The 23,607-nt window shown below is 37.6% G+C and overlaps 1 protein-coding gene and 1 long non-coding RNA gene across 2 annotated transcripts; both read left to right on the top strand.

Annotated features, from left to right (window-relative positions):
* Positions 1–12,030: 12,030 nt before the first annotated feature.
* LOC110859531 lies at positions 12,031–13,459 on the top strand. The gene is made up of 3 exons (XR_002548864.2): positions 12,031–12,157; positions 12,245–12,281; positions 12,775–13,459. It is a non-coding gene; the product is annotated as an uncharacterized LOC110859531 (long non-coding RNA).
* A 3,023-nt stretch (positions 13,460–16,482) lies between these two features.
* Positions 16,483–19,079, top strand: LOC118438783. Its single transcript, XM_035859534.1, has 2 exons — positions 16,483–18,213; positions 18,269–19,079. Exons 1-2 carry the CDS (start codon positions 17,850–17,852, stop codon positions 18,991–18,993), a joined length of 1,089 nt encoding a protein of 362 aa, XP_035715427.1. The 5' UTR covers positions 16,483–17,849; the 3' UTR covers positions 18,994–19,079.
* The last annotated feature ends 4,528 nt before the right edge of the window (positions 19,080–23,607 follow it).

Genomic DNA, 23,607 nt, shown 5'->3' with positions numbered 1-23,607 from the left:
GGAACGCAAAGGAAGTACGAGATTCCTTGCGAGATAAAGCGTTCTACGACGACCTCTTCGGCATTTTCAATACCATCAAGCTTCCCTGCTTCAAGAAGGGACAGGTTGAAAAGCATGTAAACCACTGTCGTTTCCTTTCGATCCTTATAGTAATTGTCATGGATCACCTAAACGCCAGCGAAATAACGGTGTTACCGGCGATGGATTTTGACGAGTTGGCAGAAACCAATCTTCTTTCTGGTCAAGCAAGATATATATCTTTAGATTTAATAACTGATGAAGATATTAATTTCATTTTTAAACTGAATTCAGATTTTGCTTATCACACGGTTGATAGGAATACATATTTTTATTGCGTCGATAACGTAGCGTGGGTTTTTGGGCTAAAATGGGATATGTTTCTAGCGCCTTTTGAGCCCCCGGTTTTGGTCGTTATTGCGCTGTTTGGCTTGTTAATAAGCGTCCTTAACGCCTTAGTCACACAACCGGAAAGGAATATCTACAACATAGTAAAAGTATTTTGGACAGCGTTCAGTTCACATTTCTATCCAATGGATATTTATCCCATAACTTTAAACCCAATCGAGTAGTATTATCATTTATTGCTCTGAATATGGTGATCCTTGTCAACGTTTACTTTGGCATTGTGACGAGCGAATTTTTGGTTATGCCTTCAAACCACAAATTCTTTGATTTAAAAAATCTCTATTAAAATGGGTTCCGACATTTGGTTAACACAATTTACAGTCACCTTGGTCATATGATTACAGATACTGCGGCAAAAAATAATTTTAAGCAAGGGGTAAATTTCACCTCACCCTACAAATCAGATGAAAATGGAAATGCGTACTTTGTGCTGGGTAATTTCACTTACCATTCAACTTCCCACTACGAAGTAATGCGAAGATTGAAAGGTTACGATATGTTTGAGATTTTAGAAGAGCTGCTTCATATAAGAGAAAACGGAAAATTCTTCGACACGAGAAATGGGATTACTCGTTGTTTTCTAGTTAACCAAAACGACGGTAAACAAACAAAGCGTTTCCTTCTTGTCTCTTTCCACTTTTGGAAGAATAAGCTACAGCAGGTAGGAAAGAATTTGGAGCAGGCGGGGATTCATAGGTACTGGCAGGTAGTGGAGAATTGGCAAAGGCTATACAACGAATTTCTTCCAGGAAATGAGGAAGGTGTTTCTTTTGGAGGGAAAGAGTATTCCCCGATACCATTGAATTCCCATGTACAGATGATATTTTACCTTTTGATTTGTTCACTTCTATTCACCGGGATTGTTTTAGCCTCGGAATACCTAGGATTTGAAGATATGCATCGCGTAAAACAAGCTGCAAAGAAAGTTTTAAGAGCTGGGAAATTTGTAGTTGTGAGAGTGATAAATTGGATCCATTACTATGGTCTAAAATTTAGAGATATAGTTATGAAATGGTTGTAACTGTCAAAGAAATGTTGCAGAGCTCAATGCCGGTTCAAAAGTCATACAAAACCTTTTGGAGCGGAACCACGGATAATCTCTGCAGCGCGAAGTAGACAGTTAAGCAAAAAGTTGAACAGCAAGGAAATTCCATGCAAATAAGTATGTCCTATACAATTTTTAATCCTTTAGCCATATCTTAAGCTAAGCTTCCTGGAACGTTTCAATCTGCTCCCATGATTTACGAAACTTCAAGTTGTAATATGATATTTGTTGGTTTAAATGGATCGAAATGATTATCAAAATGTGAGTTGAGGCTGAGAGCAAATTATAATAATATAATCATAATAATTTGTGCATAATTGTCGGAGAAACGGATAGTTATTTATAAATCTGACTAGAACTTTTATTTAGGTGCTGCTGCAGGCAGGTGGTCTTATAAATTAAAATATAGCATTGCAATTAAGTATAAACAAACATATTCGACTTACCGTTGTTTATTCGTCTAGCACAATATTTGTAGTATAATATTGTAAAGTGGTTACGCGATTTTATTATATTTCAAAGATCTCACTGGATATTAACACATGGACACTAAAATGCTGAGTGGACTCGTAAAAGTCCAGATAAAAAAAATGCTTTCAAAAAGACGACTTTATGCGTGTTAATTTAACTTCAGGATTTATTTTTGGAAGCATTTTCCAACCTAATTTAACCGGGTTCGAAAATTTGTTAGGCTAAATTTGTTAGGGGTTACTAAAAATATATGGAAATGGAAAGTATCAGTTTCAGGGATGCCGCCGTTATGAAACTATGATAGGGGCAAAATGATCTTATAGGAACGCATCGTTTTTAGTATTGTATTTCACATACAATGTCAAAGGACTTTTGCTGTAATCGTATAATTGATCAGAAATGAATTATACATGTTTGTCTGCCTATTTTAATTGTAAACGAATGAATTTTGTTTTAAATTGCTGATTCTTTAGTTCGATTAATGAATGTAAAATTTGACGGCGGTTTTGTAGCCATTTATGTGGTTGTGGTTGTTGGTGTGGTGGTAGTGGCGACAGTGGTGGTGGAGGGGTTCAAACTTGGAAGAGGAATTCAAAATTTGGGGAAACCTAGAGATATATATTTCTCGGTGAAACTATTTCGTACGCTGTTAAAAATCTGGCAGAGTCAGATACTGGTAATAATTTAATGCCGAATTGATAGTAATTTGTTTCTACGTGAGTGGTCGGTTATTCATCACCCTAGCATTATTGGGTGCTCCATAAGTGTCCGGAATTTTTGCATTCGCTCATATAAATTAAAGTAACAAATATATTTAAACCCAGTTTTGGTCAGAAGTACACAATGGTCGAACCTAATTATTTTTTGCTTCAAATGGTTCATTCAGTCCGTACCGCCAAATCTGTAGAAGCTTTTGGCAGACGCTCCAAAAAGTGCTTCGCCCTGTTTTGGGCTACCTTTTTTGCCATTATTGACCACACTTTGTGAAATAAATTCAAATTGTTGGCTGACGTTTTTCGACTATGATATTCTTTACTGGATAAAGACAAAAATTATTCAATAGGTCTTGTATTGGGCAAATTGGGGAACGTTGTTCACCTCTCCCATGTTAATTGCATTTGATCCGCTTTCAGGCGGAGCGGGATAATTTGGCTTAGATTTATTTTCAAGTTTTGTTTACATAGTTTACTTGCAGTTGGGAGAGTTGTACTATGTGCAAACAAAATCATTTTGATGATCTTGGCTGTAAATCGTGTTGTACGGGACGACCAATTTTGATGACTTCAGGTCGGGTCTTTTTTCTGTCATCTGGTTTATTACTTTTATTTTACTCTTCCCTGTATTTATTAGCTTATAAAACCTAATAGGATTTAATGTCCAAGTTCTAAGCTTTAAAATAATGTATTATGTTAGGTCATAACTTCAAGTACGGAGTCGAATTACACTCCGACAGTGCAAATTTCTATTTTTACGAATCTTATCACTTTGGGTGCTGCTATACGAATGGGCCAACCAGACATTTTTTTGTGATTAGCAGTTTTTTGTAGCTCATACCTCAGTATTGTATAACAAATTTTCGGTTTTTGAATTATTTGGTTTTTAAAGTTTCTACAGCTTAATTTCTTGGAGCGCGCAACCACTTTTTCGTGGTAGTGGAGACAGCTTTTGCTAGTTGCTTCAGTGCTTTTGACCCCATTTTGGAACGGTAAGAGATATCGACTTCTGGTTTTCGGCTTTTGGTAGGAGGATGTATGTGCTACACGACCTCGGTAATTCAGAATTTGAGGTAACCTGATATCCCATAGATATATGCGAATGCAAAAATTCCGGATACTTATGGAGCACCCCATATTAAAACCGTATTGTTCGTTACAACCGCGCTGATAGAGGTAAGGGGTTTTGATTTATTTCGTGCCTATTTCTCCTGCCAATATTGGCAAACTTTTACCTTTTCAAAATTTTTTAAACCTTCGAGGTATGCATATTTTCTTATTTGCACGGCATTGTTCACTACTCGTTCGACAATTTATAACAAATACTCACCCCAGAAACATTTTTCTTTCGACTTTCTGCTAATACTAAAAAATAGAGTATCAGTTTTCAAAAAAAACGATAATGACGAATTTAATCAATAGAACTCTGTACTCCTGTCAGGGTAATGATTTAATACCAGGTTCCCAAGAGTGAAATAATTCATGGATTTATTTGTTACACCACTTGGCCTCTTCGCCTTTCCTGCCAATGAATTTCCAAGGAAAGGGACCCTGGACTCAAACGACAGGACGTGAGTGCCCCATGTGAGACCAAATAGTTCACAACAAAGATCAAATATGATAACTCATATCATAACTCATACCAAGTGCACTCTCACTGTTATCTTAATAATTTTTTTAAAAGTATAATATGTATATTATTGAAGAAATTTGAAAATGACTTAAAGACTACTGCACTTAAGCTTATGTCACCCAAAATTAATTCATCCCTTACATTCCTAATAGGGTTTATATAAACGTATCAAATTTACTGAACAGTTGATTAAAGTATGAACTGGCAACAATTGTGTATAACTTACCCTTCATTCTGTAAAATTTGAGTAATATCTGATACATTTTGCAGAACGAGGGACAAATTATGAGTAGCGTGTAAATTGTTTCAAATAAGTTAACTACTGGTAGGTGAGACAGATGAAATGATTTATTGTGCTCGCTTAAATGTGACCGCTACCTTGTAAACCTCTAAATAATTCACAATAAAAGGCAAATAATGTATATGAAATCCACAGCAAACTTTATCTGTTGTCCGGGTTAAAGTAATATTTCCTCGGTTTTTCATTATTCCTGAATGGATATTACAAGGCTAATAATGATTTAATTCAAAATCGTATCTGTAACATTCTGTTCATCAGCTAAAATCGTTGAAATTTTACACCTGCTGTGCAGAATATTCAAGCAGTCCGTCCAGAATGCGTTGGAACACAGAAACATCGGTCCTGTGACCCATCACGCTGATTAATCCAACCACAGCTCTCCTGAGATGGTGCCCTTTGGGGAAGTCATGCGTTCTTGTGACAATGTTGCAAACGTCAAAGTAAAGTCGAATTTGCCGTTTTCTAATTAGAAACACATCCCCCCCATCACCAGCCAATCGGAGTAGATTCCAAGTCGAGTCAACGACGCGTGCGCACTCTTGCACGATTTCGGCAGAACATTCCTCTCCTGCCAGAATATAGATAAGTTGGCCCCAGAATTTGTTCATTTCGGGGCTAGGATTCAGGTGAACATGTTCCTTGACAAAATCCCGGACCTGCGGAAGATTCAAAATGGAACTAAGAGTAACGAAATCTGGTCGATTAATTGTACAGTTGTTGGCGAAGTGACATCAAAGTGTTTCTCTCATTCAACAAATTTCAGGGGACATTTTATTTATTAACAGACATAGTTGTATTCGAAATATTTACGACCGTATTTATTTAGTGGGGACGTAATTCTTTGATAAGAAATCGAGGCGTTAATATGAACTGGAAATTTAGCCAAAAAGTGTCCGCACTACCCCTCAACCATTCACACACATTTGCTAGCAAACATATTTGATTAATTCTTCAAAAATTGTTACCTGGTTCCCCAAAATGTCCCTCCGTTCGCGATACAGCCCACGATTTACTAACCAAGTCGTAATAGATTTACAGTGACTGCATTCTCCAACACCGTCGTATGGCGGGACCTTGTCGATGTTGTACAGCGGTTTCCACTGCGCGTCATGCAACGCGGGAATGTTCGAATGAAATGTGGCTACTTTTCCAGAAGTAAAAGCGCCATGTTGTGAAGAATTTATTAAGTCCTTGCAAATCTGAGACGTTAAGTCGCTCACTTCCGCAAGTTGAGTTATCGCAATATATCTCGGTACTAATTGATACATGGTCAAGATTCCTTCGACAAGAGCGACTGCCCAGTCATGTACAGCATCACCTGCATCACAATCACACTTTGCGCAATCATCTACGCAAGTGGCACACGCGTCGGCATATCCAATAATAGCGTTACGACCGCCATATCTTGCCGCTACATAGACAGAATTTAATGGCTCGCCATGAAAATCACTGATCAGGTCGATAATATCATTGTTGTGGATGTACATGTCGAGACACCTCCGGATACGGGGACAAAAGCGGGTTCCCGTCGGATTTAGTCGGGCATCGACGGGAATTCCGGCCCCATCGGCGAGTACAAGGGCAAACTTGATATGAATCGCGAGAAATGCGTCCAGCCAGCGTACTTCGAGATATTCCAACGGCGTGGGCATCGGGTGATCAGTAATTGTTGGAATAATAGTGCTAGTCAGTGCCGTTACCGTTAGGTCATTCTTGTACTCGAGGAATGCCGCATTAATTACGACATGTTCCATGACGGCAGCGTACTTTGCTCCGCTACAAACCGTAACCGCATCTGTTAGTGCGGCATGGTATCCGTCCCTCGTGCCAAAGTTGGAACCGTCATAATTGTCGAGATAATCGATTCCGAAAGTGAGGCAGATTGCAGAAGCGGCAATGGAAAGATCGTAAATATTATAGCCCTTTGGGCTACTTAGGATGTAGATGTTGAACACGTAATCTCTGACACTGCGTGCCTCAAACTCTGCCTTGTCGGTGACACCGAGTTCAGCGTAGTATTCCTTTAACCCTTCACGTGCTGCTAGGCTGTCCTTCTCCAGCTTTAGAGGGAATGGTTGTATTTGGTATGGAGCAGTTCGGTCGAGCTTTTCTGCCGCAAAGTCATCTATTATGCGAATCATGTTTCGTTCAATCCTTGTATTTTTGAAACTCGCGCGTAAAGCGGGGTGTCGTACGCGAGAAATAATGGGTTCCATAAGAGGTGAAGGATAATCAGAAAGGTTTGATTTGCTCTCGTCAGGAAGATATGGTTTACCAAGACGTGTAACTGCTTCGATGTTAAATTTGTCCGAGTAAATCCCGTTTTCCCCTTGGGTTAACATTTCCCCTATGGAGGACAAGGTCCAGGGTGTATCTCCCAGTGAGTCGGGATCGTTTATATTTTGCCCCTCTTGTGCAATCGTTTCCCAGAGCTTTTGGAATTTTGCGGAATACAGGTGATACATGGTGAACAAAAATGTTGTTTCGTTCAGGGATCTCAACACAGCTGTTTTAGCTAAAAAAAATTGAGAATATTAAGATATGTACATACGTTTGGAGCTAACGTTTGTTTTTGATAATTAGACCCTTTTCTGCATAAAAAGTGCATACAAAAAGGGTGTAATTTTAAAATACATAGTTATGCTCTTAACAAAATACTTGCGAAGTTTAGGTTATTATATTTTTAAATTTTCAGGTAACGCTGCCAAGATATTTGTTGCGTCAAAATTTCCATAGATAATTTAATGCGTTAATGTAAAGGAGGAAACTCAGTAATGATAAAAATAGGAGCCGAGAGTGATGACATCAGAATTTAGGGGAATTACGAAAATTTAAAAACGTAATATCCTAAACTCACTACCTACTATTTATTTATTTTTCTGAAATCTTTTGAACATTCGGTTTGACGTATATGGCAGTCAAAACCTATAGTCTTAAACAAAGTTGTTCCCCTCAGAACCCATTTCAGGTATATTGTTGAACTAAATAATTACCTAAATTTTATGATAATCGCTTGGTAACTACCTCAATTACGGAAATTACCTAAAATCAGCAGCAACAGGGCACAACTCCACAGCCAATTCTCGACTTGACGGAAAAATCACCAAACCTAGTTATTTAATAGAGAAGGAGGAAAGTGCACGGTTAATAATTACATAACACATTTCTGCAATGCTGGTTTGGTTATACGATTGCATAACTATTTATGACAAGAATGATCCTGTCCTGCTTGTAAATGAGCTTAGCATTTGCATTTTGTGCACAATGCACATATACTTAATCCTTTTAATGGGTACGTAATCTTATCCAGCTTCAGCTTATGTGACCGGATAATAATCTTCCTTGCTGGAATAAATTTTGTCTGGTTTATGCAAATACCGTAAAAACTCAAATAGTAGCCGTTGCTCTAATAGTAGCCGTGCTCAAATAGTAGCCCTGTCTATTTTCAAAATTTTGTAAATAGTGACCGTGCTCAAATAGTGGCCTTGCCCAAATAGTAGCCCTGCTCAAATAGTAGCCTTATTCGAACATACGCGTCTCTCTTTCCATACAACCACACTTCTGGCCAGTTAATTAAAAGAATTAAATTATAATTTAATATAATCGCAGTTACACACCATCGAAGCTATGAGTCGATGGCAAAACACCACTTTATCTCATCGAAGGAATCATTGAAGAGCATGTCGAGCAAAATAATATTCTAATAGACTACGACCCTAAAGGCAAAATTGGTCTTGTCCTTAAAATTTCATTTGAGCTTGATTCAGGAAATAAAAATCATAGTAGTATGCAAATAGTAGCCGTGTCTATCTTCATAATTTTAGAAATAGTGACCTTGCCCAAATAGTAGCCTTGCTCAAATTGTAGCCGGGTCTCAGCCACCGATTTTATAAATAGTAGCCCCCGGCTACTATTCGAGTTTTTACGGTAAGTACCTACTTCTAAGGAGGAATACCTCACTAGTTGCCACCCACAGATCTCGATGCCCTTTGGATATGTTGGAGCCCCCCATGAGTGAACAACAACCCCCAAGTGGTTTGATGCCATGGTCACATTTGCGCCCGCCACACCCACTTAAAGGCGTCAAAAACACGAAAATCACCATCTTCAAACGCTCGCCAAAAATTCAAATTTGGCCGCAATGTCAAAAATTTTGCACCATTATACTCCCAGATAGCTGTTTTATAATATCCGGCACCAAAATATATTTTTTAAATTTTTTTAATATTTTCGAAAATTTCCTGACCAGGGGTACGTCTTCGAAAAAATACAAATTTCAAAAAAGTTGAGTTTGATATTGGATATGATAACACAACTATCTGGGAGTATAATGGTGCAATATTTTCAAAATCCTATAGAAATTGGATTTTTGGCGAGGGTTTTATTGAGTGAAAACAGGGCTTTTTTAGCATTTTTGACGCCTTTGAGTGGGTGTGGCGGGCGCAAATGTGGCCATGGCATCAAACCACTTGGGGGTTGTTGTTCACTCATGGGGTGCTCCAACATATCCAGAGGGCATCGAGATCTGTGGGTGGCAACTAGTGAGGTTCCCCTCCTAAGCATACGTAGACGAGAAAAATTAAGTTGCATATCGTGTCAACATTATTCTTGGATGAATACATTTGCGAATTGATCTCGCTGATTGTAAAAGAACCTGAAAAATGATATCCAGACAGTCAAGGGCACTGACAACATTTTTATTGTGTGAGATCAAAATTAAGTAAGCAGTGTTTTTTATCTGATTTCTGACGTAATTACTACAAATGAATTTACTTAGGATCAAGACAAACAGTAGCACGACTCGCTTATGTACAATGCAGGCCTCCAATCGTATGCTTTCCAATTTTGGCGAAACGAGTGGCAATCCAAAAAAATAAAATCTGATTAGTGTGAAATTTGTAAAGACACAATCTCCCTGTTAAGTACATACCACCTTTAACAGAAATATTTACATCCAACGAGGAGAAAAAGCGTAGTAAATTTCCGAAGTGTAAAATTTGTCGACTTTTAAGTCCGTTTGGGAGATCGTGGCTCTTGATGATTCCCAATTAATTAAATTTGTGATCGAGTTACACTAATTTGGACAGTATGCGCCGCAAGACCTCCATTCTTGCAAGCTATGCAGTTTATGTTTAAACAAATCGAGATGAGATTGAGCAATTAAATATTAACAAAAAAACATTTGATTTGTCATAGTATGCTTGGTGCTGTGTTGCAAATATTTGTAATGCTTAAATTATTTATATATGTTGCTTCAAAGCTTATTTACGTATGTACAGGAAAATAATAAATAAATTGGACGCACATTTAAATATGTTTTGACCTGAATTGAACACCCAACTCCACGAAACATGAGATAGAACAACTCGTTCCAGACGGAAAACATTGGGTAAGGTTGTGTTCAAATTATATAATTCTCGTTTTTTATCTTGATTTTTACGCAAAATTCTGGAAGTAATTTATGATGCACAAATTATGTATGTATGCAAGTAAATGCAAAACTGGTTTTGAGTTCTCACTCGCATGGCGACGAAGACGAGTCTGGTTTTTCCTTGAGGTCGGTAAGGGACTTTGCTGCATAGCTGACAGATCATAAAACCAGTGGGAATAATCGACAGAACTATTCATCACGAGTTAGCATCAATCGCGACTTTACAAGAACCTACTGCATGGGCTGGTTGTGAATTGATAGCAGGGTTCGCTACCCCGGGTTTTTATGGTTTAAGTGGCCTTTTGTAAGATTACGGGGCAGATTAAAATAAGACTGTTTAAGCTACACAATGAATTAATGACAACTAAATTTTAGGATTCGGCATGAATGTTTATGTATGTTATTTGTTAGTTTCTAATTGTTTGCCTCGTTTCATCCATCGATTTATAAATCTGTCGAGTTAGCTGCCAACCTCGGATAACGAGATAAGAAATGAGCGACCAATATTTAAGAAATATCATTTGAGAAGGGTTTCGTCGGAATACATGGGTGTGTGTTGCAAAAGCAGTTTATTCGAGCTATATAATATATATAAGAAATATTATATTATATGTGCATATTTACATATTGCTCACTCAGCAATACACATTTTTGCATATTAACCACAATAAATCTCGCACAGTTTAACAATCTTTCGCACTATACCCAACCGTTTTGTGATTTTTACACACAGTGAAAATTCCAGACACATGTAATTAATCACTTTTGTTATCTCTCGAAAACAATGCAATGCTTCACGCACAAAATGATAACCCACCAAATCATGAGAAATGTTCAACGTTTATTTGGATATTTTTAACAGGTATGTAAGTTTCACTTCCTCATACAACCCACCGACTTTAAACATTAGAGTCGTTAGGGGGAAGCTGAGACTACGCTAAAAATGCGATGACGCCAGAGGTCTCGCTCCGACTTTGAACAAACAAGATAATTATGTAGTCTTAGACAAATAATTAAACACATGTCTCAGGATTTTTCATAATGCTCATTTAAAACGAAGTTATGATGGAAAAGTGCGCAAAAATTTGCATTTTCACCTTGAAATTTTTTTCAGCAAGGGAGAAACGCACAAATTCTCGCTAACATTTTCCCTCAGAACTTCGTTTTAACTGAGCATTTTGAAAAATCCTGAAACACGTGTTCAATTATTTACCTAAGGCTGCATACATAATTATCGTTGTTTCGTCAAAATCGGAGCTGGTTTTCTCAAATTTCCAAAGTTCGATGGGCAACCGGTTACTTGAAGCAAGCTTGGTTTCCATTGAAAAAATTTACCAAACCTTTACCAGAAACTTTTGAAAGAGGGACAAGTCGAAATCAGTTGTCTGAACTATTAGAACATTTCGTTTGCCACCAATATAAAAATGTGGGGGAGTTTTCGCCGCTACGCTTATGTATGCAGACCATTTATCCCACCTGTAAACCCACCTATGGTACAATTAAATTGACTAAATATTATTCTTTTAATGACTTCACAACAAATTAACTTACGCTAAAGGCAATAAATCGTCGGTGAAATTTGGATACTAAATATGTACAACGCAGCTTCGACAATCTTTGCATGACGTCAGAAATAAACGCTTACGAAGTTTAAACCATAATTTTAGGTACATAAAACACCTGTGTAACCAATGGTGAGGTAAATTTAGTAAAAATCAGTTTCATTATTCAATTTTTTCAGGCGAGGCAAGGTCAATTTCTATTATTTTCCAAACGTCGATCAAAAAAGAATCAATACAATTAATTCTCGTTATTAGTTAACCTTTATTTGTACAATTGCATTTATTTCAATTTAAAAACTACCCAAATTTTAGTCTTTCCGAGAAATCCCCTTACCTCTATTTGCTCAAACTATTTGTTAATCCGGACAAGATAATGTATTTTTTCTCGCTTTTGAAAACTTTTCATATAAAAACAGATCAAAACCGTAGAATAAATACATAAATCATTCTGCAGAATCTAATTCAGTAGCTTCACAACGAAAAAGGAAACAAGAAAAATCACTATGAAATTTTCCAAGATATTCCTTCCAATCCTCGCCTTGTTGGTGGCGTCACTCTTCTCAGTCCAGGGAGCGGTGAGTTTGTTATGGTTTGATTATTTGAAGACTTTTGAAGTTTGAAAATATTTTAACCACTTGAAAAAAAAATTGTCTAATTTTTAGGGTGAGCAAGCAGGAAAAGGCAAAGAGGCCAAGTGGTGTAAGTAACAAATAAATCTATGAATCTCTAAGGAAACTGGTATTAAATCATTACTCTGACCGGAGAACAGAGTTATAAAGGGGGTTGATTTAACTTGTCCCAATCGCTTTTTTTGGGAAACTGATACTATATTTTTTAGAATTAGCAGAAAGTCAAAAGAAAAAAGTTTTTGGGATGAGTATTTGTCATAAGTTGTCGAAAAAGTAGTTAGCCATACGTTGCAATTACGAAAATATGCATACCTCGAAGGTTTAGCAATTTTTGAAAAGGTGAAAGCGTTCAAACATTGACAGGAGAAATAGGCAAGAAATAAATAAACACCCTTTACCTCTACCAAGTTGCTTGGGTAATGAAAAACCTACCACTTATGTCGAAATAAATTATTACCAATTCGGTATTGAATTAATACCGAGTCAATACTAGTATCTGGCTCTGCCAGGTTTTTAACAGTGTACGAAGTATGTGGCTTATCAGGAAAAATACATATTTCCAGTTTTCCCCGGATTTTGGATTCCTCTTCCAAGTTTGAACCCCTCCACAACCACTGTCGCCCCCACAACCACGCCAACAACCACAACGACATAAAAGGCTCCAAAAAGGCAGTCAAATTGTACATTTATTAATCCAAACAAAGAATCAGGAATATAAAACAAAATTAATTCGTGTACAATTAAAATATGCAGACAAAGATGCATATATGTATTTTGGCTAGCTCAATTCTGATCAATCACACGATTAAAGCAAAAGCCCATCGAAATTTTATGTGACATTCAATACTAAAGGTTAAGGCGTTCCTATAAGATCATTTTGCCACTATCATAGTTTCATAACGGCGGGATCCCGGCCTTGAAACTGATAGTTCCACATATGTTCAGTAACTCAATAGCTTTACAAATTTTCATACACGGTTAAATTCGGTTAAATAATGGGTCCAAAAATAAATCCCAAAGTCAAATTAACACGTGTAAAATTGTGTTTTGTAAAATATTTTTTTCAAACAAAATCTGGACTATTTCGCGTCCACCGAGAATTTTAGTGTGAACATTCATATCCTTAGTGTCCATTTGTTAGGTTCCTTTTCACTGAGATCTTTGAAATATAGGGAATAAAATTGGTAACCAATTCAGAATATTATGCTCCAAATATTGTGATAGACAAATAAACAATTGTAATTCGAATATGTTTGTTTACCTACTACTGCCATAAGTTATGTCTCAAGCATTCCGGGCACCAAAAACATTAGTACCAGTTACGTTAGCCAGTTGTAGTATTTTTTATTGAATTCCCCATGCAATGGTCTATCAGAAGCCGTGTTCCGAAATTTTTTGTGACCCGAGGTTCTAAAATGACAGATCCGCCAAACCGACGTGTTGCAATTTTTCAGAAACATTTTGGTAAGCATAAAAATCCGGCATTTTTCAATTGCTCAATAAAAATCGAAACTAATCGCAAGATGGTCGACCGTACCATAAAATGATCCACTGGTACTGGCAATGTTAATGAGTGAAATAAAAGTTGACGGGAACGGTCAAAAAGGTCACAAAAAATCACGAAGGCGCGGAAAACCTGAATTCGGCCGAACCCATGCCGGAGCCAAAGAAAAATTTCCCTCCAAATGAACGGGCTGAGTAAAACAAGATCCCAGGCCACTAAACTTGACCTTAAACTTATGTCTTCAAGATTTGAAGAGAAATACTTGCTAACTTCACGCCAAGCAAAAATAGAACCCTGAGAGGCCGGGCGCAGATCATGCGGTACGCGCTTGAAAGATGAAAATAAATATTTTTGAAAGATAGGCAAACTTTTACAATTGAGGCCATATAAAATCAGTACAAGGCCTGTGTCCACACCCTACCAGTCCATATTATTCACGAAAATTTTAAAAATCTTAATCGGACACACTATCCAGCTCCTGTGATTTTTTATTCTGCGTAAACTGGATTTGGTCAAAAAAGTAAATTTTCTTTCTCTTGAGGTGAAATTTTTTGTCAGAAGGTATTTTTTGAAATAATCGAGCCAATGGGAGATCCACTACACCACACCCAACCAAAAAATAGCTACAAGATATTCGAGCAGGGCTCAGGACCTTCTCATAAGGCCAAAATCGTAAAGAGAGGGTAGAATTTCAAAATTTCTGACTCCATTTCGGACCAAGAACAAAATTCACTGTCGCCGGATCTCAACCTTCTGGAATATGACATGTGGTCCAAACTGAAGCTAGATGCACGTGCTGAACTCCACACAAGTTTTGATTCCGAGAAAAAATCTATCGCTTAGAAATGAGACTAATATTCCTGGGAATGAGTGCGTACCGCGAATGATTTATGGGTACCTAAACTTTGGGCTCTTGTAGCTTCGAAAGGAGGAAATTTGGAAAAGTGCTCAGTATATTCTGTAGGGAATTTAATGGGCTTTCTCGTGATATCGCTATTTTTTCAAAATTCAAAAAACCGAGTCCGCTAGATTTATTTGAGTAGTGGTCAAAACTTATTGCAGTACTAGGTATACTTAATTGCCATGATATATTTTAATTTACTTATAAGGCCTCCCGTCATATTTCGACTGAAAATTTTCTAAATCACGAGAGCACTTACAATGCAACGGTGTGAGGTGGTTATCGCCTATATCCACCGGACTAATTTTAAATTGTTCACGTTCAAAAATAAGTGGACCCGTATTTTTTCATTTTCCTGAATTGTTCATGTTTTCGCCCTTGGCGGAATTTTCAAAAAAAATTTCAGCCAAAATTCGGATTTTTAAATACGCTGTAACTTTTCCAATTTTAACCCGATTTAAAAAAATAAACCCATTTTTTGTTCAGAATTAAATCCCTGAAAATATACAAATTTATTTTTAAAAATTTAAAAAATTTGATATTTTCATGCTATTGCTGAATTTTTATAACCCCAAAAGACGATAATTTTTTGAAAATTAGAAGTTTTGTAAAACTGAATTTGTATATTTTCAGGGTTGTAATTCTCAACACAAATTGGGTTAATTTTTATAAATCGGGTTAAAATTGGAAGAGCTTTTTTTAAAATCCTAATTTTGGCTCAAATTTTTTTTGAAAATACGGGTCGACTTATTTTTGAACGTGAACAATTTAAAATTAGTCAGGTGGATGTCGGCGATAACCACCTCACACATCGTCATTGTTAGAACTGTTCCATGAACCTTAGTTTAACTCATGGCTAAAGGATTCAAAATTGTACGGGACATACTTATTTGTGTGGAATTTCCTTACTGTTCTACTTTTTGCTTAACTGTCCATCTGGCGCTGTAGACATTCTCTGTGCTTCCGCTGCAGAAGATTTTGTATGACTTTTTAACCGGAATTGAGCTCTGACACATTTCTTTGACAGGTACAACCAATTGCTAACCATATCTCTAAATTTTGAAACGTAGTAATTAATCCCATTCATCACTCTCACAATTACAAATCCCCCAGCTTTTAGGATTTTCTTCCCAGCTTGTTTTACGCGATGCATGTATTGAAATCCTAGACATTCCGATGCTAAAACAATCCCGGTGAATAGGAATGCCCAAATCAAAAGGTGAAATATCATCTGTAAATGGGAATTCAAGGGTATCGGGGAATACGCCTTGTTTCCAAAAGAAACCCCTTCCTCATTCCCTGGAACAAATTCGATGTAAAGCCTTTGCCAATTCTCCACTACCTGCCAGTACCGATGAATCCCCGCCTGCTCCAAATACATTCCCACCTGCTGTAGCTCATTCTTCCAAAAGTTGAAAGCTACGAAAAGGAAACGCTGCATTTGCCCATCCTTTGGATTAAAGAGAAAACAACGCGTTGTCCCATTACTCGTATCGAAGAATTTCCCGTTTTCTCTGGTATGGAGAAGCTCTTCTAAAATCTCAAATATTTCGAAACCTTTCAATTTCCGCATTATTTCATAGTAAGAAGTTGAATGGTAAGTGAAATTGCCCAGCACAAAATACGCATTTCCATTTTCATCTGATTTGTTACCAACTTCAAAAATCCACCAAAAATCCAATTTTGATGGGATTTTGATCAAATTTACATTTTTGTAATCCCAGATACTTGTTTGATCATATCCAGTAGCAATCTCAACTTTTTTGAAATTTTCGAAATTTTCGGGCATTTTCGATGCATTGTTCGAAAAAATTCAAAATTTCAAAAAAGTTCAGATTGCTACTGGATATGATCAAGCAAGTATCCGGGATTACAAAAATGTAAATTTTACAAAAATCCGAGCAAAATTGGATTTTTGGTGAGGGTTTGAACAAGTGAAAACAGGGCTTTTTTCGTGTTTTTGGCGCCTTTGAGTGGGTATGGCGGGGGCAAATGTGGCCAGGGAGTCAAACCACTTCAGGGTTTTAGTGCACTCATGGGACACTACCACATATCCAAACCACATCAAGATCTGAGAGGGGCAGGTGGTGAAGCTCCCCTGCTTAGTCTACTCGTGTATATCCTCATGCAATACATGTTATATGGATGGAGGGATTATTGATTTCATCTCATATAAATTAAATATTATTAACATTGTCAGTCTATTTTAAGAATTATTTAGTTATGCCGATGCCATTCTCGCTTCTTTTTTGCTTAAGTTTATTTAAACGACACCTATGTCAACGTTTTGCAACGTGTTGCCTCTGATTTCATTTAAAACATGACAAGCGAGTCGGCTGTTATGTCTAATTTTGGGATTAGTTTTTAAAAAATCAATCCCGAAATCAATGGTGGTACTTAACTTGGCGTTTAATTGCCCCTTATGGGGGATAAATTCGTCAACTGACAATTTGCGCATAATTGAATATTTACTGAGAGTTCTGTCATTGTAAATATTTGTACTTATTATTCATAGGCATGTGGCATATTAAAGTAGGAACATACATAAGTACGCATGGGATTAGTAACTAAGAACTCGAGTATAGCAACGAGTCGAATAATAACAAAAAACTTTGCTTATAATGTATTTCCATTTGCTTTTAAGGCTTAAAATACTTAATACTTCAAATTCATATATGCATAAAAGTGGCCGTTTGGGTTAATTCCGTGTTAAACGCTCGTTATCATGAGCAAGAGGCGTACATAATAGCTCAAGCAGGTTCATGCCCACAGAGTTGCATTATTAGATTTAGTGAATTTATACGTACATACATATAGGTATATATATAGCTACTATCACCTTTAATAAATACCGAAAAGCTTGCCGTTCTAGATACAGATCCTAGAAAAAGTTTTTCATTACACGAGTTATTACTTTTAGTCAGGTTATTACCTACCAATGCCATCGCCAATGATACGCCACACGCCAATGAACAATAAATATAAATACTGACATTGAAATGAGTTCTAGGAAAATATTCAATTATGCACGAATTAGTCATTAATTTTCAAAACAAAACAATGAAACCAAATGTCCTTTGCGTCTTAAAAGCCGACACAATTTTGGGGCAGAACATCATTTTAACATCATATTGAAGACACACCACATATCTGTCTCTACTTATAACGACAAATCTGAAATTTTCCTACAAAAAACATTCGAATTACTGAAGCTTCACTGAACCTTCATCAGAATGACCGTGACCCCACTAATGTGGCGAGCACTTGACAACTTTGCAAAATTATTTAAATACATGCCCAAATTTCCCTTGGATTGGGACATTCCCAGCCAAACCTTGGTTTCATACAAAAACTCGAAAAATCTATTCTTCTGGAAGCTATTAATGTTCAGCTTATTTGGTGCAAACTCCTTATACATAATTCTCCTACTCGGTCAAGTATTTGGCTCAGTACAGCTAACATTTGTGCAATTATTAATTTCCATTCTTTTCTTAGGCCTTGGTCTATTCATAAAACTGCTGGAAATTTTGATGTTTTCTTTTACAGATAATGTTTCTCAGTCCATTAACAGTCTCGTCATCCTGGAAAAACAAATACGTAAATGTAATCAAGGAAACGTGGTTTATAAATCTTTAATGAAATTTTTTTCTAGATTTCAAAAAATTGTTGACCAACGGACAAAAACTGGACATTATCGGGCTCGTTTTGAACGGAATGATTGGCTCCTTCGCCTCCTACACCTTTATCGTCCCCACGTCCAGCGCATACATGCAATTCGATGCTTACAGCCTTACTCAAATCCACTTGGTACCTCTTGCCTTCCGAAACGTGTCAATTTACATCATAACTCCGCTAAAAGTTACCTTATTCATCAATTGTTGGATAATAATTCGAACCTTATCGCTGACCGTGTGCGTGGCCACGTTATCCGCGTTAATGATAACTAGCTGTATTTCTTCCCTTAATAACAAAGCGAGAATAATTGCAATTAGCGGGAGGGCTAAGATTTCTAAATATTTCTTGGAGTACGACTCCTGTCAAATAATTCTACACATGGCGGCCGACTTTACGACCCAGGCGGCAGCTCTATTTCTCTTTTACGCTTTCTTATTTTGCATCATTTATAATTTCGTGGCTTTGAAAATGTACCGAATAATACCGATGCCTTTGTTCTTATTTTTCCCCGCTGTGGCACTTTTAACGTTACATTTAGTTAAACTTTTGTTGCCAATAATGATCGGGGTGAGTGAAGAGTCGAACGAATTAAGGAATAAGTGGCGGCGTTGCCTTGTCTCTTGTCATGATAAGAGGGATGACAAGCAAAAGAATTTTCACCAGGGCTTTATGAAACTTCTAAAGCAGCAATTTCGGCTTTGAATTTCTCGAGATATTTGAACAAGAACAAAGTGGATACCACAGCCACAGGACACATTAGATTATTACGTGGGGAAGATTTGTGATGCCATCAGAAAGTGTTTCGGAGTTCGACTACAGACTCAAGCATAGTTGTAATATAGTCTTTGCAGGAGCTTCCCGTGTCGGAAAAACTTTTGCATTGTTAGAATTGTTGCGTAATCAGGAGCTGGCATTCGACACACTATTTGACTCAATACTCATCGTTTACACACACTGGCAGGATATTTTTGAATCGTTCTTACTAGATGTCCCTAAGGCAAAATTTTTCTCGTCAATCGAAGAAGCTGAAGAGTATTTGCAGAATTTAGATCCCAGCCAAAACGTATTTTATGTCATTGATGATGCATTATTAAAATTTGAACGCGATCCGACCAGCAATACTTACATCACAGAATTTTTTTGCCGCCGAAGCCATCACTCTCGAACAACTATAGCAATACTAATTCAAAATGTCTTCGTGAAGCAGTTGCGAACTTGTCTCCTTCAGACATCGTATTTATTCCTATTTAAACCCATCAAGGACAAAACTGTATTGACTAACCTACAAAAGCAGTTTAGTCCAGGGCAAAAGAATTTTCTCACTGACGCAATGAACAAGGCTACACAAAATAACAACCACAAATATTTGCTATTTGACTTTACGGTGGACACAGCAGACAGGTACTTTCTATTTAATACTCGGTCTTACCGAATTTCATTTCACTTATATTCTAGATTCCGTGTCAGAAACTTTGCCTTTCCAACCTTGGATATGGCCATCTATGTACCTAAAAATGACAGATCGAATTAGCAGAGCACACAAATTTTTATCCGAAATTGCTACACTTCCTATTAGAAAGTGCAGAGATGTAACCAAAGAACTCGAGGGATTAGTTTGGCATAATATTTACGCGTCTCTCGTCGCTAGAGACCCCATTCTACCAAAGTATGCCGAAGGAGACAGAGTCAGAATATCCTCCCGTAAAATAAAAACTTTCTATAAAGGATTCACGCCACAATACTCTATGGAAATATTCACTATAGACAAATTCATTCACTACTCCTGGGGCTCCAACTTATCAACTTCGAGATCAAAACAACGAATTAGTAGAATCGTCTTTTTATAATGAAGATCTTGTAAAAACTAGTCGCCCTGAAAATTCTGATGAGTGAAATGAATAATTTCGTGGAATATGACAACGAGTTTTGTGTGACAGTCATAAGCAACGCGGGAAGCGACGACTTGATAAGTTCCAATTCGAATTTTGTGAATGTGCTGGCAGACGGATTGAATTTTAAAAACCGCGATTTTGAAGTAGCTCTCACAGATCTAGTTTTTACTGACTCGTATTCTCCACCATCTCCAGTGCCACCGACCCCTCCAACTCCCCTGCCTCCAGTCGTTCCCAAATTTTTCGATGGGAAAAATAATGTATTTAAAACATGGCTGCAATCCAAAGTAAAATACACGACAACGAAAGCGACGGTCGCATCAAAAACCGTTCCCTCCCAAGTTGTGTCGTTCGTTTCGGCTTTAAACACATTCTTGAAAATTCACAAAGCTCCCATCGAGATATTGAGTTTTAAAAAGATGAAGATCCAAGCCACCGCACAGTACTAAAAATATCAAAATCCGGCCCAGATAAAATATTTACGCTCTCTGAAAATTTACTTCGCCCCCTCGGCTTCACAGCAAACTCATTTGCACACGGATCAGAGTACACATCACAAAATTTGCAGTCAGACCACGAGTACAAGTTGCTACCAGATGACGCCGATTTATCCATTACTGGGATACATTGGGTTCAATATTACCAAACGGTTAAAGAACCTGAAGAGTACTCATACGCTGATCTAATTGATTCCTATGCTGACAGCTTAGATGACGAGCCGGTGCGAATATTTCTAACCAGGGTTGATTCCATAGATATCTTACATGTATTCATTGACAACCTCGAATGTCAATTACAATTGCAATCACATATAAACAAGTTATTCGGACTGCCAGAAGACTTCATTTTTTCTGAACTACACGAGGAAATTTTACTGCAACCACTTCCAGAAATATAAACCCACCAACACCACAACCTGCTGTTCAGTCGTTCTCGAGCATTGGTCTCGTCCTGACAAATGTGGTACACCCTCAGTATATTGGAATAAAAACACTTCCAGTTATTCGAACATTTCCCAGAGAATCTTGCTCGAGCAAACAATTTAACATCAATTTTCCACGTCCGTTGTATTTACCGGTCTCCTCAAATTCAATTTCAAATATTAGAATCCAACCAGTAGACGACAAGTTGCAATATTTACCATCCAGCTTGCAAGCCAGTGCGTTAACGTTTCACTTCAGGCCAAAACGTTTATGAGAAAAATTATTTGTCGGCTAGGAGCCTGCTTCCTCGACAAACTCCCAAAGGCGCTCAAGGTTCAAACTGGTGAAGGTAAAATGAAATTCGGAAGTGGAGGGTTCAATCCTCAGACAGCAGACTGACTGATCTAATCCCACTGATTAAAAGTCAACAACCCCAGAAAACCAAACGAAAGACAAAACCGCGTCAAAGTGGTAAAGGCAAGTCTAAAAAAAGTACAAGTGTAAATATTAAAGCGTGTGGCGCTGGTCGACGGTCACGCAGTTCTAAGCCAAAGCCCAAACCGAAAGCACCGAAGAAAAAAGCTCCCAAAATGTCTGCAACAAAGAAGAAGTGAAATTGTAAAAAATGGAAAAGGGCTCAGTCGAAGCAGCGTCAAACTCTGTAGATTTGTTCAGTTTACCTAACCAGGACGTAACAACAGTTAGTTCTGAAATTTCGGTGTACTACCCTATTTCGAATTTTCGTGACAACCAGAATCCTATCCAGTTTATAGTGAATAGCAGTGGGGGGCATTATTTGGACCTGGAGTCAGCGAGACTGTACTTGAAATGCAAAATCGTAAAAGCCGATGGTACCGACATCGCAGACGAGGCAGCAGACGAGGTAGCTCCACAGTTCAACTTTCTCCCAAGTCTGTGGGAGAGTTCTGAGTGTCTCTTAAATGGTCATGTAGTGAGTCGCTGCTCCAATTATTACTTGTATCGCCATCACATCCAAGACTTACTCTCTTTCACCGCGGGTGGGAAAGAGAACTATCTTGCACCACAAATATTCATTCCCGACTCGCCACAGGACACATTTACTGCATTAAACCCAGGTTATGTGAAACGTCGCGCCCTCAGCGCCTCGAGCAAAATTTTTGAAACATCTGGCCGAATTGTCGAACCAGTATTTAACCAAAGAAGGTGGATACCTCCAAATATAGAAATAAAACTAAACCTACGAAGGTCTCAACCAGAAATTTATCTCGTATCAAGTACAACGACTTCACCGTGCCCATACAAAATAGTTTTTGAAGATGTCCAGCTTCGAATTCATAGACATGTAATCAACCCCAAAATTATCACAAACCACCAAAAACTTCTCTCGAGTGGGAAGCGAATGCAACTACCAACAAGATCTTACGATGTCAAAACTTTTTCAGTCGCAAAAGGTTCCATGAACGTTGCTTCAGAAATTTTATGGTCTGGTGTATTGCCAGAAATGATTGTGTTTTTCATGCAAGATACAGAACGAGTTTTAGTCAATATTCTGCCTAAACCATTTCAACATTCAAAGTTTAGTCATCACTGTAAATGGAGACTCGGTCTTGTGGCGAGAAATCACATTTGACATGAGCAAAGACATCAACCTGATTGGATTTGAAACGATTCAAGCAGCTTTCACATACCCCGAACTTGGTACAGGGATCACTAAGGATGATTATAAAAACGGAACATTCATGGTAGTTTTAGATCTATCACCTGACAACTTTGGAGGAGCATTTCAGCCACAAAAACAGGGCCAACTTCAAATAGAATTGAAATTTCGAGAAGCCCTGACTAACACAATTACTTGTTTTGCCATTGCCCAGAATCAAACGCTAATTCAAATTGACAAAAATAACCAAGTGTATTCTGACGCCCTTTTGCAGTTTTAAAATGGATACTTTGTCACTTCTCTGTTACCTTCGAAAACTAATGATCCCACAAGGAATCCACAATTTTAATGTACTTAGTCCCAGTGAAATAGTTAACATAGATCTAAAAAGGTTGCCCGCCGCGTACATTATAAATAGCAAACCTGGAATTGGTGAGCATTGGTTAGGAATTTATATTCTGAGACGTGGTGGACAAACAGTTGCTTTTGCAATTGATAGTTTGGGAGAAGACTTTGACCACTATCATATCCCTATTCCCGTTCCAATTGTTTCCCAATTAACTAGAACGATTCAGAGTGACACATCCACTAACTGTGACCTGTTCGTACTATATATACTCTACAAATTAAGTCAAGGGCTCAGTCTGAAGGCAGCAACCAGAGTATTCGGATCTAACCTAAATACAAACGACGAAATTGTCGAAAATTTTATAAAGCGTGCACACTTGAACAGTGAGAAAACCGGTGGACAGACTTGCTGCAGTCGAAAAGTAGCTAAACTCTTAGCAAACCAAAATTTCAGGAATAAATAATATCAAAGTGTCAAATAGTTATCAATTGGTAGTCATCAACTCAGTAAACT

This window comes from Folsomia candida, unplaced genomic scaffold (genome assembly GCF_002217175.1).
Source record: "Folsomia candida strain VU population unplaced genomic scaffold, ASM221717v1 Fcan01_Sc026, whole genome shotgun sequence".
NCBI classification, from domain to species: Eukaryota; Metazoa; Arthropoda; class Collembola; order Entomobryomorpha; family Isotomidae; genus Folsomia; species Folsomia candida.
The sequence above is the reverse complement of the archived record's forward strand: the minus strand, read 5'-3'. Positions and strand labels throughout refer to the sequence as shown.

Bases quoted from the DNA above. Each gene is read 5' to 3' on its own strand.
- LOC118438783 (XM_035859534.1), top strand. From the start codon at position 17,850: ATGACCGTGACCCCACTAATGTGGCGAGCACTTGACAACTTTGCAAAA. The intron at 18,214-18,268 runs GTAAATGTAATC...ATTTTTTTCTAG, and splicing joins CATCCTGGAAAAACAAATAC to ATTTCAAAAAATTGTTGACC.